We start from the raw sequence: 13481 nt of genomic DNA on the forward strand, positions 1-13481 counted from the left end.
TCTTATTTTGCAAATTTTGAGAAAAAAGGTTGGATTGTTAAAACTTTATATAGTTTGGGATTACGTGTTAGTTCTTTCTCATACAGTAATAGGCACATTTAATTTGTACAACCTCAGCATTTTATTATCATTAATATGGGAAAATATCATAAAAAAACGGAGAAACCTGCAGTTTTACAGGATCTACTGCAGCAATATGCCCATTGTGCTTTCCATTCATATTAGGATAAGTGACACCAGATGTGGGCTGGATACAAAAATAAACCGGAGCTGCATCTAAATCATCACCACACTGATGCATCTGTGCTAAACTTTGTTACACCAATGTTACATCAAGCAGACAAATGTGAAGAAAAACAGGTATTTAGGGATTAATCACATTTTTTTAATGTGCAGACAAAAAGACATCTGAACTTTTTTAAACTTAATAAAGTCTGTGTTTTTAACCTGGTGCATGCTATATATCAGAGTGCTGGTGTTAAAGTGTTGTTTTTGTTAATTATCTTAAACCTAATGTTTGATTTAAAAATGAACCTAAAGGTTTTTTTTATATATAAAAATGGATAAAAAGTGGACAGACTTCCTCTGACGCTGAGAGCAAAACAGTGCTCACACACGCACGTGGGCTCCAATATTGTCGAGCAATGCATTGTGGGATTTCAAAATGGAGTTTCCTCTGCGGGAGGAACGTCTGATGTCCGAGGTTATGTAGCTGTCCACTGCTAATAATAGCGGAGTAGTCGCTCATTTTAGGTCTAAACACACTCCAGTGTTTTTGTGCAACATGGCAGTTTTGTGCTTCGCCAGGACAGCCTTCACTTCCGCCGCCGGTCTCGGTGTTTACTCCAGAAAACACGCCGGTTTATGCGTTACGCTTCTCTCTGGTATCGCAGCTCCAGCAGGGATCCGTGTCAGAAGGTACAGCCAGGACACCGGTAACCGTGATAAAGTCCCGCTTGTGTGTTACAGTCTACCGCACAGGGCCCTGTTAAAGATTCAGGGACAGGACACGAACTCGTTTCTTCAGGGGATCGTAACCAACGACATGGGGCTGCTGGAGGAGCCGGGACTCAGAGCCATGTACGCGCACATGCTGAATGTACAGGGGCGAACACTGTACGACATCCTGCTGTACAGGTAAGAGTCCCCCCCACCATGCAGTTCAAACGCTTATCGGGGTTTTCAGTAAACAGGCGGGTGTGGCTCCTGGCTCTACTTGATAGTAGAGTCACACCTCCTGTCAGCGTCCTCTGCTGAGTTTAAATGCAGCCAAATTCAAGATGTTTAGAGCGTCTTTAGAGTGTACACATATCCTGCTGCTGTTTTTATATAGGCTGTAAGTAGAAGTTTGTGAATTTATATGTTTGACATGTTCTCTTAGTTAGTCCAAGCTGTTTTAACAGGTTAAGTTCACATTACAAGCTACTGTGTTCAATGCTAATTTATTTTTGTTCACCTCATGTCCACAAATCAGATATTTAGATATTATCCAAATATTATATGGATTATATTATTTTGACCCCTGACAATATTTCTGAACTTACTACAGTTGTATTGTTATTGCTTATTGTAACATTATTATTATGTGAATCATTTTAGCAGTGTGGTATTATAACCAGCATCTAGAGAAATGGAAATGTCTAAAGTAGAGTTTCCTAAATTAAAGACGCATCCACTTTGTCTGTTAAATGGAAAAGCAATTACATTGCCACCAGAATCCTCAGATGTAACTCTCTGCATTTCCTTTCAGTCTGAAAGAAGTAGGAGAGGGACAGGGTGTTTTCCTTGAATGTGACAGCAGTATTAAAGAGTCCATTTTGAAACACTTGAAGATGTACAAGCTCCGCAGAAAGGTCAACATCAGTCCCTGTCAAGAGTTGTCTGTTTGGGCGGTGCTTTCCCAGCAAAACAACACAGGTCAAGAGGTCGAAAAACTTGAGCTTTCATCCCCTGAAAAGGCTCTGGTATGGGAGGCTGATCCGCGAACTCAGCTAATGGGCTGGAGGTTGGTGTTACATAGTCAAGTTGACCCTTTGGATCTCATTGCATCATGTCAGAAAGGAGATACAGAGGAGTATCACAGACATCGCTATGCCATAGGTAAGAGCACACAGTTTTTATTAGCAGATAAATGGGATCAGAGAAAAATGTGATTTTGAAAGTCTGTGACAAGTCTTCTTTTGTTTCCTCTACTGTCTTTGTTGTGTAGGACTTCCTGAGGGAGTAAAGGACCTTCCTCCTGGGGTGGCACTACCGCTAGAGTCAAACCTCGTTTACATGCAGGGTATCAGCTTTAGCAAGGGCTGTTACATTGGCCAGGAGCTCACAGCCAGGACTCATCACACCGGGGTGATTCGGAAACGGCTGATGCCAGTTCGCTTGTCATCTCCAGTCCAAGTCCTGGAGGAAGGAGCCGCCCTGCAAACGCAGGCAGGCAAGCCAGCTGGGAAGCATCGAGCAGGGGTAGGAGAACTGGGTCTCAGCCTGATCCGCACAGCACATGCCAAAGAAGTGTTGATGCTTAAATCTTCTGACGACAGCACAGTGACACTTGAGACATCTGTGCCAGACTGGTGGCCTAAAGATGAGAAAATCAACTGAAGAGAATATTTTATAGCTCCCTGAAATGTGACAGGCATCACAGCTGACAGATTTCTCATAGACAGAACCCCTGAAGTACGTTACACTGTCCTTGACTCATAGCTCTGTGGCACTACTACACATTTGTGAATATTTTTTCTTTTATCTGAGATAAAATCTACTTTTAGAAAGATTTTCCTAAATTGTAAATTATTATTTATAACATAATTTCTCTATTTCACACTTATATTTCAAAAGCAACACCTAACCATAACTTGGTATATGTGGTTATTCAATAAAAATACAATGCAAAAAATTGTTTGTGTAATTTTTTTTATTACTTGTCCATTGTATCTTTCAGTGCAATCATCTCAAGACTAAGGTATAGTAACACTTTCGTCATCATCTCTTGGTCACTGTACAAATTGGCACTATTCATTCAAGCTATTTCCAGGCGATGGCAACATTAGGACATTGAGCACTGTATCACTCCTGATAAAGGAGATGCTGCCCTCTTGTGGACTGTATTATGTCTCGAATTTGCTGTAACATGGTTTCTGGCTGCAGAGTCAAGGTGGAGTGATCAAGCCGCTTAAAGTCTTCATTGCAAAGGAGGCATTCGATTATGTGAGCCACCCTTTGTAAGTCAAAGGCAGCATGGTAAGGTCCAAGTGTGGTGAGGCTCTCTGAGACGTGCCGTGAGTACTCGGAGGAGTCCCCAGAAGAACATGCGTTCAGGAAAGCCATTCTGTTGTCAGCAATGATTTTCAAAAATGAAGCAAATTCCCTGTAATCGATACCAGAGCAGGCCTTCATGATGACCTTAAAGGAAAAACACGCGTCAATCACCATTGTGTTGTACACACTACGCAGCATGTGTTTAAACAGTACAAATATTCATAATACCTGGCAATGCTGATGCCATGAGTCCATTGTGTTTCTCCACTCATTTATTTCTTTTTGAACAGATGACAGCTCATTCTGGAGGAACTGCCACATGATATCAATGTTGCAGCCATTCAGCCAATTATGATTAATAGAGATAGTGTCCTCCTGAAAAACAAAAAAAAAATCAGAATCACAAACACTTCCTTACATTTGCTGTAAAAGGGAAGTCTTCTTCAGCAGTTCTTACCAGATTATAAACTTGATGATGCCAGCCGCTGGGCACAAAAATGATTTCTCCTGCTTCTTGAATAATTTCAAGAGGCTGGCAGGCTTCTTCGGCATGTGGAAAAAGGCCTCTGTCTCGCAGTTCTGCTGATGTAATATCATAAGGAAGATTGCCGTGGGTGTCTCGTAGAAAGTCCTCCTGTCCTGGAGGGTACAGTAGCCACTTCTTCCTGCCACAGATGTTTGCGGACCAGCTGTAAGACCGGAACACATCAGCGTGGAACGGAGTCCTGAGAACAATAAGAAGAGAAGATCAAATTTAAAAATGAACAAACAAAAATAGGCTTTTCAAACATTATTCAGAGAAATCTCATACCATGAACTTTTAGGTCCCATGTAGACAAACCGGTAGTCATCCACTTCAAGTGTATCCCAGTATTCATTCAGCCAGTCAGAGGAAAAGTAGACTGGTGTGGTGTAAACATTATGTTCTGGAAAATCCCTGTAAAGCAACACAAATCCACCATTCATACTTGATGCACAACGTAAACACTTTTTGTTAGTACTTGATACCTTGACATGTGCCAGTCTTTCAGATAGAGACATCCTTTGGGTGATGAATGTCCATTCTGGATGTACTCCTTCCAGTAGTGGATAAAATCTTTAAAGGGCATAACTTGTTTAGGGTTGGCATTGTATTCCTTTGCATTGCAGTTTGCAACAGGAACAGGTGTGTCATCTGTAATAAAATTATAATACTGTAATTATCTGTGTACACGTTGCGTAGTTACCTATAATAATTTATCAGTAACAAGATTATTTACCAAATTCTTGCAACAGTTTCTGGAAATTAGGTTTCCCCTCCTCAGTCACCCACTGTTTTCTACACTTCCAGTCCTCTGTGAACCGTTTTGAAAACATACATGGGTGATTGGGAAGCAAATACTTCTTGAAAAACTTTGGATAGCTCATCTCCTTGTCGATGTAATCTACAAAATGTGAAGACCAAAACTGTTCATACGATTGCCTTGGTATTTTGACAAGGCTGCAGCAGTTACGATACGCCTCCCTATCCATGATGGTAAACAAGACATCGGCTAGCTAGTTAGCAAGCTTAGCTGTCAATGGTGCAGACAGCAGGAGACAGGAGCGTAGCAGGCGGACTCAGTTATCGTTACATGCTGTGTCTATACTCCCTTTTTTGCCTAATGTAAAACGCGGTTATGCTCGAAAACTACCATAATATTAAAACGCATTTTCTTCAGTTTTAACAACAGGTCGCTGCATATGAATGCAACCCGATGTCGACAGCTTATGGTTCCTAGAAAATACACATATAACACCACTGCCGTTACTGACTTGTGACTACTACATTTAATTCTTACGAAATTATTTAATACTAATACTTAAATTAGTACGTTCTACAGAACGTCGCCCAAGCTAAGAGTAATACTTTTTTTGTTTTGTTTTGCGACAGCACAATTTTCAGGTCGGACATTAAATACAGTCGTACTCAAGTATGACGTCACTTCCGTAATAAACAGTTACTGAGAAGACTACGAGGTAACGTTATACTTAGCCCAGGGTTGGTTATTAATGTGGTGTGTGGCGCATATAATTACATCAAGAGGAAGTGAAATGTGTTAAAGGAGTTACAACACTATAATGACGCGCCCAGCTGGATGAAGAGCTGAATCCGCCTGTGTGGACGCCTCTGCTGAGCTCCTCTGCTGCCTGGAATACACTGAAGAAAGTATGTTCACCATTAGCACAGGCAGACCACTCAGTGATGTAATTGTAGAAGCAGTATCAGTGTTTGCATTGTTTTGTATTTGTGTAACCCTAATGTTTTTTTTTTTTTTGTTCTTTCTACCAGGTGAGTCTCTCTTCCAGTATGAGCCGGGACGCTCCCATCCACAGCTGGCCTGGCTCCTATTACATCAACAGTGACAAGCGATGGGAAAATGGCACCCTGTCCCTCACTAGAACCACGGTGCGCTTCATCTCCAGCCAGAGTAAGGAGAGTCTTGTCAGCTTCCGCCTCTCCCGGATCATGGAGATCAAGATGGAGGCATCTAGTTTCATCTTCAGCACCCTCACAGTCCTTGAAGAGGGCAACGTCAAACACTGGTTTGGTTCTCTGAAGCCCAACAGGGTGGTGGTTTATAACGTGTTGGAGCATTTCTGGAGAGAACGCCTTCTTTCTCCCAGCTCAGAGGCTCGTGGGGCTGAGTCTCAGCCCTCTAAAGGGAGAGAGCTGATCAGCCTGGTGGCAGGAGCCCAGAGGAGACTGGAGGACACTGGCAGAGTCCTTAGCCACCAGGGAGAGCAGTTTGACAATATGATACAGGGACTGGAAAAGATTGACTCTGACCTGGGAGTGGCCGACAAGTAATTATTTTTATCTCTTGTTCATATTGTAAACAGATGTTATTAACTTGTGTAAGCGGTGACATGTTGTCTGTTTCTAGGTTTCCATTTAACAGCTAGCAGAGCACTTTCTGTGTTTCCTGTGAAGAGTAGTTACTTCCCCCCAAAAAGCCTGGTGTGCTCTGGTTTAGTCAGCTCCAATGATTGTCCGCCATTGCACATAGAGTGCTGCACACACATAGAAATTTAAGCATACACCCCTAAGTTTTAAACATTTTGTGATGTAGGCTACATAATGCGTCAGACATTATTTATAAAAAATACTTCCAGCATGAATTTATATTTTTGGAACTTAACTAGTTACTTAAATTTATTTTGTTCTGTCTTGCAGACTTCTGTCCGAGCTAGAGTCTCCCTCCTGGTGGCCTTTTGGTAAACTCCCGTGGAAGACTCAGCAGGAGGCCAAGGCTGAGGACGCAGCAAGAGCAGCAGCTGTTGCTGCTGCTTCAGCAGCGAAGGGATCCAGCAGAAATAAGGTTATTGTAAGCATCCCAGCTGTAGTGTCCAAAGGCAGAGACTCAGACTTGAAGCCTGGATGTTTGTTGGTCCTGGTGTCCTCACTGGAGGTGCGGGACACAAGCTGCCAACTCATTCACCGGTTTGAACGAAATGAAATTGATGAAATCAGGGTGAACAGTCCCTATGAGATTACTGTCAGACAGCGTTTTATTGGGAAGCCGGATATTGGTTACAGGTTCCTGTCTGCGAAGATGCCAGAGGCTCTATCAGTGTTGGAGATGCAGTACAAAAAGAAGGTGGAGTTCACGAGTGAATACACAGCGTTCAAGGCAACTCCACTTTCATCTCCGTGTGACGCAGAAGGGACAATCTGGAACGACGGTAAGGAACAGAAGGCACTGTTATTTCACCGTTTCCATTCCATGCCTGTTATAAAAGTGACCACTAAATGGCAGTAAAGCTCCATGTTTCCACCTCTGTGTATTTATAAGTGTGCAGCCACATGTAAAAACATTTCATCATAGTTATTGGTGTCTCTCCTTGACAGAAATGTATTTTGATGAGTCACTTCACCCTGATTGCCTCAGCTGCTGCTGTACTCTGAGTTTACTGTCTGGTTTCCTCATAAACAACATATCTACTCTGCACTTTTTCAACATCTCCACCCACAGAGTCAGGTTTGCCGCAGAGGTGCCAAGAGACTGAGCTCCCAGTGGAGGTCCCAGCAGGAGATCTGTCCCAGTTGCAGGTGCATGTCCTCCAGCCATCTGTCAGCCAGGCGGAGGCCCAGGAACTCAAACAGGTGAGAGAGTTGGATTCTCACAAATATGACCACAATACTGTGGCAATGAGGTTTGTAAGATTTGTATATACAGGGCAAGGGCAGAGGCAACAGATTGACTCAAATAGTGTGAGCTGTTACAATAAATAATCCATGGTTTCAGCAACATGTACTTTGATATTTCCATTCCAGACCACAATTCACTATAATGATTTTTATTTTTCATCCTGTATGTTTAAAATGTTATTTGGTGAGACCGCAAACCATAGTCCATCCTGGTTTTAAGAGAGGAAAAGCAACATGGTCAGACTGTACAGTGTCTTTCCATTCAGAACCTCACAGCACTGAGAGCCGTTACAGACATGGTCTGTGGTGGCAAGACCTACACAGTGACGCAAATTCCGACTTTTTTTTCTTTCATGTGTGAGTCACTATTACAGGTTGCTTAGACTAAGATATGTCATGTAAAACCTACATTTGTTTGTACAAAAACCCTGCTTGCATCATACACAGGGCTGAGGTGAATGAATGTCTGTGTCAGCTACATTAGCTAAAGCTTTGTTACTTTTTCTATTAGAACATAACATACAATTTCAACACAGACACTTTCCCTAAACATACATTATATATGATCCCTTATCTTAAAGGGCGATGATATGTTTATTGAGTGAGGAAATAAGATGTATCTGAGTGTACCGGGGCCAACAAATACTGAGCATTTGCATGTAGCCTCATAAGATCCATCTTTTTAGCATGTTTTTTTAGGCGTGGTTTTAGTGAATTCGTCATGATTTATTATAATTTTTGACCCACTTCATGAATAAAATCTTTTTCTTATTACCACTTATACCTAAAAAAATATTGTACACGATGATAGTAATTAGTGGCTCCCAGTTATTTTAAATAATTATATCAAAAATAAAGTTGTCAAAGCAGTAATGGCACAAATCTTGGCTTGTCTATTGTGTTTTTAAATGATCTGCCACTGATAGCAGTTCATATTTCAAAGCCTGGCAATTTTCAATGCTCAATGCTATGCCTCTGTACACACCCTGCTCTCATGTCAAGATTAGAATCTACTGGGGGCCAACTTGTACAGATTACAAGGTCACTCAGTTTCATGTCCTGCCCCAAATGCTGTGGCAGCTATTCCCCTTTGACTCAGCATGTTTGTGCAATTATTATTGTTTGAGGTTGGAAATTCCCTTTTTTTTAATCTCCTACTAATTCACAGTCCTGAAATTACCTCACTAATGCAGCAGGAATTTTAGCTCATATATATTTTGTCTCTTAGTTCTAGCCTAAATGTTTTATTTTAGAGGTTTCTAGATGACTTAAGTCCTCGAGCCATTGTATAAGCAGCAGCTAAAAATATTCGTGTTTTCATTTGTTTTTTTATGACGCACAAAAAAACATTTGTGAATATTAAGTGCAAGGTGTGATCCACTCATGTCATCCCAGTGTAAACTGTGAAGTTGCAGACCTGAGTGAGAGGGAACAGTTGTGCTCGGCGTGTTTTGACATACTGCTCCCTGTATCTGTTTTTGTGCTCAGTTGAAATGTCCACATAAACGAGCCAGTGAACACTGACATAATGTGTGTGTGTGTGTGTGTGTGTGACACTGTGGTGGTAGAGTTCGTAGTGAGTGTTTATTAGGTTTTTTTTGGCACATTAAGTTATATTTAAGCGGTTCCATTAAATGAAACATACACAGTTGTTGGACATACAGTCACAATATTCACTACACCCACTGAATGTAGAAAACAAACAGTGTGTACAATACGAGTGATCTCATGGGACTCCCAAGTTGTAATGTTCCTCTCTGTGTATTATCAAGTTTCATCTGCTGCATAATAAGAAATAATATCACACCTGCACTATGAATAACAAGCTTGTAATGTTGTGTGTGTGTGCAGATGCTGATGCAGCTGAAGAATCTTGCCCTGGAGGCAGAGACAGAGCTGGAGCGGCAGGATGAAGCTCTGGATGCCCTGACAAGCTCGACGGACCGAGCCACCATGCACATAGAGAAGCACACTGGCCGTATGAAGAGACTGCTGTAGTCCTGACAGTCTAGAAGACGCACATGGTTGCCACGTCTCTCCTGAGAAATGCACCGTACGCCTCCCTCCTTGTGCGGGAGGGAAATGGTACAGTAAAGTTTGAGAACACTGGGAGTTGTGTACACTCTACATAGGATTTGTGTTGCGTTGATGGGACAATTGCACAGGTTTAAGTTCAGGTTCAGTGAGTTTGTGGAAGGTACAGCAGTGTCTGTCGCACTAATCAATTTGAAATAAAAACATAGATAAGAAAACATAATTTTCTTTTTAAAAAAGTGACACATTGGCTCTCATATGTTTTGACTGAATTTCATTAGTGTTTTTTTTTGTTTGTTTAGTTTTAAAAGAGAGATAAATCTAAGTTGCACGTCTTGCAACTGCAGCTACACAACATTCGTAAAGAAAATGTCTGAGTTAGAATAAGGAAATAATACAAAAATCTGTGATTCTGTGGAAAAGGGGAACCATAGGAGCCAGTGGTCAGAATAAATCTTCAGTCCATAATGTCTTGGGGTCTGAGTGAAGCTGGCAAGTGATGAATCAATCTGTATCAGAGGGAACACCTTCTACAGCTAAGGGAAGAAGAAAATCATTATTCAGAAAGGGAGAAGAAAATACCTGGTATATTTATTCCTTCTGCACAAACTAGGTTAACACAACTGCATGTTGCTTCCATCTGTGTTATTGACAGGGGTACAGTGTGGGATCATGGAATCTATGGGATCTTTCCAGTAGAACAAGTAAGAAACTTAGTGTCATCACAATATATGTGTGTCTCGAATGACGTACTGCCATTCTTCTATTTTATATCCACGTCTTTCCTGTTAAAAAAGTGTCTTTCTCAGGTGTCACTCATCCTCTCTGTGGTTCCTCTGTGGCTAATCGGTGCATGTCTTAATATAGCTGCTTTGTTCTGCATTAAGTGAAACTCTTCCCATGATTGTCAATATATATATTGCATAACACTGTAAATATGCAAATAGGTTCTGGGACTATAAATATAAGAGACACACACTCCCTCTGTGTATTATAAATAGCTAAAATTAAGATCCACATCAACTGTACTGTATATGCCTGGCTAAAGAGTGATACTGTTCTAAATCAGCATTATCTGTAAATGACTGACATGTGCATTGCAACTCTGTAATTTTATTGGTGTGTGTCAACACTGTGACTTTGTATTTAGCCATTAGTTAAAGCTTGAGTATCTGTACTGACGTGGAAAATGATATCAGTGTTTTTTTTTTGCTGATGATAAAAACATTTATCTTGACAATGAATGCAACTTGAACCATTAGCTTTAAATAAAAGGGACTTGCATCATTCTGGTTAGCCTTGTAACCACACAATTTATTTATTTTTATCCACAGGGGAACTTGCCCACATTTAAAGTTCGTAATGTCATATAAATTGCAAGAAAATTAAAATAAGTTAACACGCTTTGGTGTTTCTGCTGGTACTCATCATTATATTGAATTTTCTAGGACATGCATAATGAAAATAAAACAAGGTAAACAGTGTTATACAACACCGCAGTTTAGCTGTCATCCTCCTGCTTTTCTCTGTTGTCGCTAATCTAAGTAGCTACCTCGACCCTTCCAAGAATGTTGGCACTGAGGGAACAGCTACAATCTATAAATCCTGAACTTTCTTCGTGCAAATAAATGTAAAGAAGTGGTGAAAGTAAAAGCTTTGAAATAACACGCCTGTAAGAGAATTTTACTGCTGTATACGTTCCCTTTTTAAACAGCAGGGGGCGCACTCTCGCCGTTTCGCGGAGCAGTGTTCGTGATGAGTGCGCAGGGGCCGCTGGGAAAGATACCGGAAGTGCGCCCAACACAGCGCGCTATTTCACAGGAAATAAACTGGCTGGGAGAATTTATGAAAAATACTGGCTTTTCCATAGTTTTTTAGCGATTTACAGCACCGAGGTGGTTCAAAGATGAGCACATGTTGTGTGGGATACATGCTAACTTTTCAGAGGAGCTGCTCTCTCTATAAGGTAAGAGTCTGAACATGATCATTGTATTGTTATTTGTATGGGATTAGCCAAGTAATGTTTTCAGGCAGTTATGTTGCTGTGAGTTATTTTATCCTCTCCATAAACAGGCCACTGTGTTTTGAATTTATGCTGCATTGTTTGTGATGGTGCCATTGTGTCATAGTGGAAGTTTTTAGCACAGGCTTTCTTATGTTTTTCAATACATTGAAATACCATTGAAAACATGACAGATCCAATGATCTCAAAAGCATCTTAAGTTGTTTGTGTGACATTACTCCCCCATAGCTAAATAAAAGCTAGTGTACATATTCAAAGTGATGTACTATTAATCAAGGGCAGCAGCTGCATTTACTTTTATTTTAATCTCATATTTTTTTATCATACTCTGGTAGATATGGTAAAAAACAACTTCCAGCCAGCCAGGTCTGTTTCTTTGCAATTCTGCCTGGAAACATTCCTGTTGTTTGTGCTAATCTGACCTGTATTTAATGACTATTAAATGTAAAGTACGCTGTCAGTTGAGTTTTATTGGAGATGATGAATTGGATATTGCAGTAAGAAAATCTTGTGGAAGCATGCCTGACAAAATTGCAATAAAGTTTTCAACCAATTTAAAAAATGTTTTAGTAATGTTTGGTTTTTGTTTTTTTTGAGCAGTAGAAGACGACCACTAAAACCAAAGAAACAATATAGTTAATTTACTAAAAAAAAAACCTGGAGCCAGTAAAATGAGCATCCTGAATTCTGCCACGTGACAATTTACAACAAAGAAAATCAAAACACATCCAAACTGGAGACGGATGTAAATTACCGTTTCGGCCTCTGTGTCTGCTGTGGTGGGGAAGTGGCTTGCTGTATACCCTCTAGTATTATAACATCCTGTTGGCACCAAGACTGTGGGCATCAGCTGATCAACCCTGCCAGACTGCTTTCATCAGAAAGGGAGGTGGGACTGCTTCATATCAACAGTAGACCAGATTTGATTTGGCAAGTGGTTGAGTGCTCAATTATGAATCAGGAAGAAGCATTACATAAAGGGGGTTTGAAGAAGAAGACCGACAGCCTCATTCAACAGTCTGGTCCCTGTTAACATGAGCCTATCACTTCTATTAAACATAGCCCACCATGAAAAATGTAAGACTGAAAGCGGAAAAGAGATGCCTGCCTTTGTATGACATCGTTAAGCTTTTTTTTCCCCCAACACAGTTGAATATGTTTTCACTGTGGGCCATTTATTTTTGTTGATTTCAATGATAAACACTGGGATTTTTGAAAGTCCCAATCTCCAGAAGCACACCACATGGTTATGTGAATTCCAACACTTAAAAAAGGTTAGGGAAATAGAGCGCACACTGGCGTGGTTTTGAAGCAGCCTTGCAATACGAGGAAGTGGTGGCGGTCTTGTCTGACCACAGATACATGAGATCCGGCTTTGCCTTCCTAACGGATGGTATGGAGACACAAGGGATTTTACTGGCCTTGACTTCCAAGTGTGTTTACTTGATAGTTCTGTGGCGAGCGCTCTCGTCTAAGGAGCGTGTCTCCACTGATGGCCAATCAATCAACCCTTGTAAGGGGGGGGAAACAGTCCTAGTTTGTGTGTGAGGAGGGCACACATTGGTCGCAGTGCACTCCAAAATATGGAGTCATGTGACTGCAATAGAAATGCTCTGGATTCATCATCCAGAGAAATAAAGTTTTCACTGTCTCCTAAAAATGAAGACTGCTCCATTTTTCTTGTGTTATTCGGTAATGTGCAAATGATGCAACAAGCAAATCACTTGTGTTTTTAGTATGACACAGCTACATTATGAGTAATTGTTGTTGTAGAGCAGACCTAGAATACATTAATAAAATATTTCACTTCCACTGCACTATTAGACCATGTCTGAGTCTAATGGCCTGATTTTTGACTCACGTCCTGGATGGCCTCTTTCTAGTGCAGGTGTTGCTGGGTTTCCTTTTGCTGAGGGAGTTTCTGGTTTCAGGAAATAAGGCCTAATGGTTAATGTTAGAACTGGGAGAAAACGTTCCTGGAAGGAAGGTGCTTGA

The 13481-nt window shown here is 41.0% G+C and overlaps 3 protein-coding genes across 4 annotated transcripts; 2 read left to right on the top strand and 1 right to left on the bottom strand.

Moving 5' to 3' along the window:
• The first annotated feature begins 659 nt into the window (after nt 1-659).
• iba57 (iron-sulfur cluster assembly factor IBA57) lies at nt 660-2877 on the top strand. Of its 2 annotated transcripts, none has more exons than XM_028426737.1 (3): nt 660-1137; nt 1751-2100; nt 2210-2873. In XM_028426737.1, the coding sequence occupies exons 1-3, from the start codon at nt 785-787 to the stop codon at nt 2599-2601; spliced, it is 1095 nt and encodes a 364-aa protein (XP_028282538.1). In that variant the 5' UTR covers nt 660-784; the 3' UTR covers nt 2602-2873. The 2 variants fall into 2 exon arrangements, with proteins under 2 accessions (XP_028282538.1, XP_028282540.1); XM_028426739.1 differs by lacking the exon at nt 660-1137 and adding an exon at nt 1163-1336 and having other exon boundaries at nt 2210-2877.
• Nucleotides 2878-2990: 113 nt separating this feature from the next.
• On the bottom strand, nt 2991-5156 carry jmjd4 (jumonji domain containing 4). The gene is made up of 6 exons (XM_028426731.1): nt 4518-5156; nt 4267-4432; nt 4070-4195; nt 3716-3983; nt 3487-3633; nt 2991-3402 (listed from the first exon to the last, which is right to left on the bottom strand). The coding sequence occupies exons 1-6, from the start codon at nt 4768-4770 to the stop codon at nt 3067-3069; spliced, it is 1296 nt and encodes a 431-aa protein (XP_028282532.1). The 5' UTR covers nt 4771-5156; the 3' UTR covers nt 2991-3066.
• A 74-nt stretch (nt 5157-5230) lies between these two features.
• snap47 (synaptosome associated protein 47) lies at nt 5231-10861 on the top strand. Its single transcript, XM_028426732.1, has 5 exons — nt 5231-5446; nt 5570-6084; nt 6455-6963; nt 7254-7384; nt 9281-10861. The coding sequence occupies exons 2-5, from the start codon at nt 5588-5590 to the stop codon at nt 9425-9427; spliced, it is 1284 nt and encodes a 427-aa protein (XP_028282533.1). The 5' UTR covers nt 5231-5446; nt 5570-5587; the 3' UTR covers nt 9428-10861.
• The last annotated feature ends 2620 nt before the right edge of the window (nt 10862-13481 follow it).

This window comes from Parambassis ranga, chromosome 17 (assembly GCF_900634625.1).
Source record: "Parambassis ranga chromosome 17, fParRan2.1, whole genome shotgun sequence".
NCBI classification, from domain to species: domain Eukaryota; kingdom Metazoa; phylum Chordata; class Actinopteri; family Ambassidae; genus Parambassis; species Parambassis ranga.

What these genes read in the sequence shown, in the direction of transcription:
- snap47 (XM_028426732.1), top strand. Translation starts at nt 5,588, where the DNA reads ATGAGCCGGGACGCTCCCATCCACAGCTGGCCTGGCTCCTATTACATC. An exon ending in AGGGACAATCTGGAACGACG is followed by an intron (nt 6,964 to 7,253) that starts GTAAGGAACAGA and finishes CTCCACCCACAG; the next exon opens with AGTCAGGTTTGCCGCAGAGG. An exon ending in AGGCCCAGGAACTCAAACAG is followed by an intron (nt 7,385 to 9,280) that starts GTGAGAGAGTTG and finishes GTGTGTGTGCAG; the next exon opens with ATGCTGATGCAGCTGAAGAA.
- iba57 (XM_028426737.1), top strand. Translation starts at nt 785, where the DNA reads ATGGCAGTTTTGTGCTTCGCCAGGACAGCCTTCACTTCCGCCGCCGGT. An exon ending in TACGACATCCTGCTGTACAG is followed by an intron (nt 1,138 to 1,750) that starts GTAAGAGTCCCC and finishes ATTTCCTTTCAG; the next exon opens with TCTGAAAGAAGTAGGAGAGG. An exon ending in CAGACATCGCTATGCCATAG is followed by an intron (nt 2,101 to 2,209) that starts GTAAGAGCACAC and finishes TTTGTTGTGTAG; the next exon opens with GACTTCCTGAGGGAGTAAAG.
- jmjd4 (XM_028426731.1), bottom strand. Translation starts at nt 4,770, where the DNA reads ATGGATAGGGAGGCGTATCGTAACTGCTGCAGCCTTGTCAAAATACCA. An exon ending in AAAGACTGGCACATGTCAAG is followed by an intron (nt 4,196 to 4,266) that starts GTATCAAGTACT and finishes GTTGCTTTACAG; the next exon opens with GGATTTTCCAGAACATAATG. An exon ending in ATGGGACCTAAAAGTTCATG is followed by an intron (nt 3,984 to 4,069) that starts GTATGAGATTTC and finishes TATTGTTCTCAG; the next exon opens with GACTCCGTTCCACGCTGATG.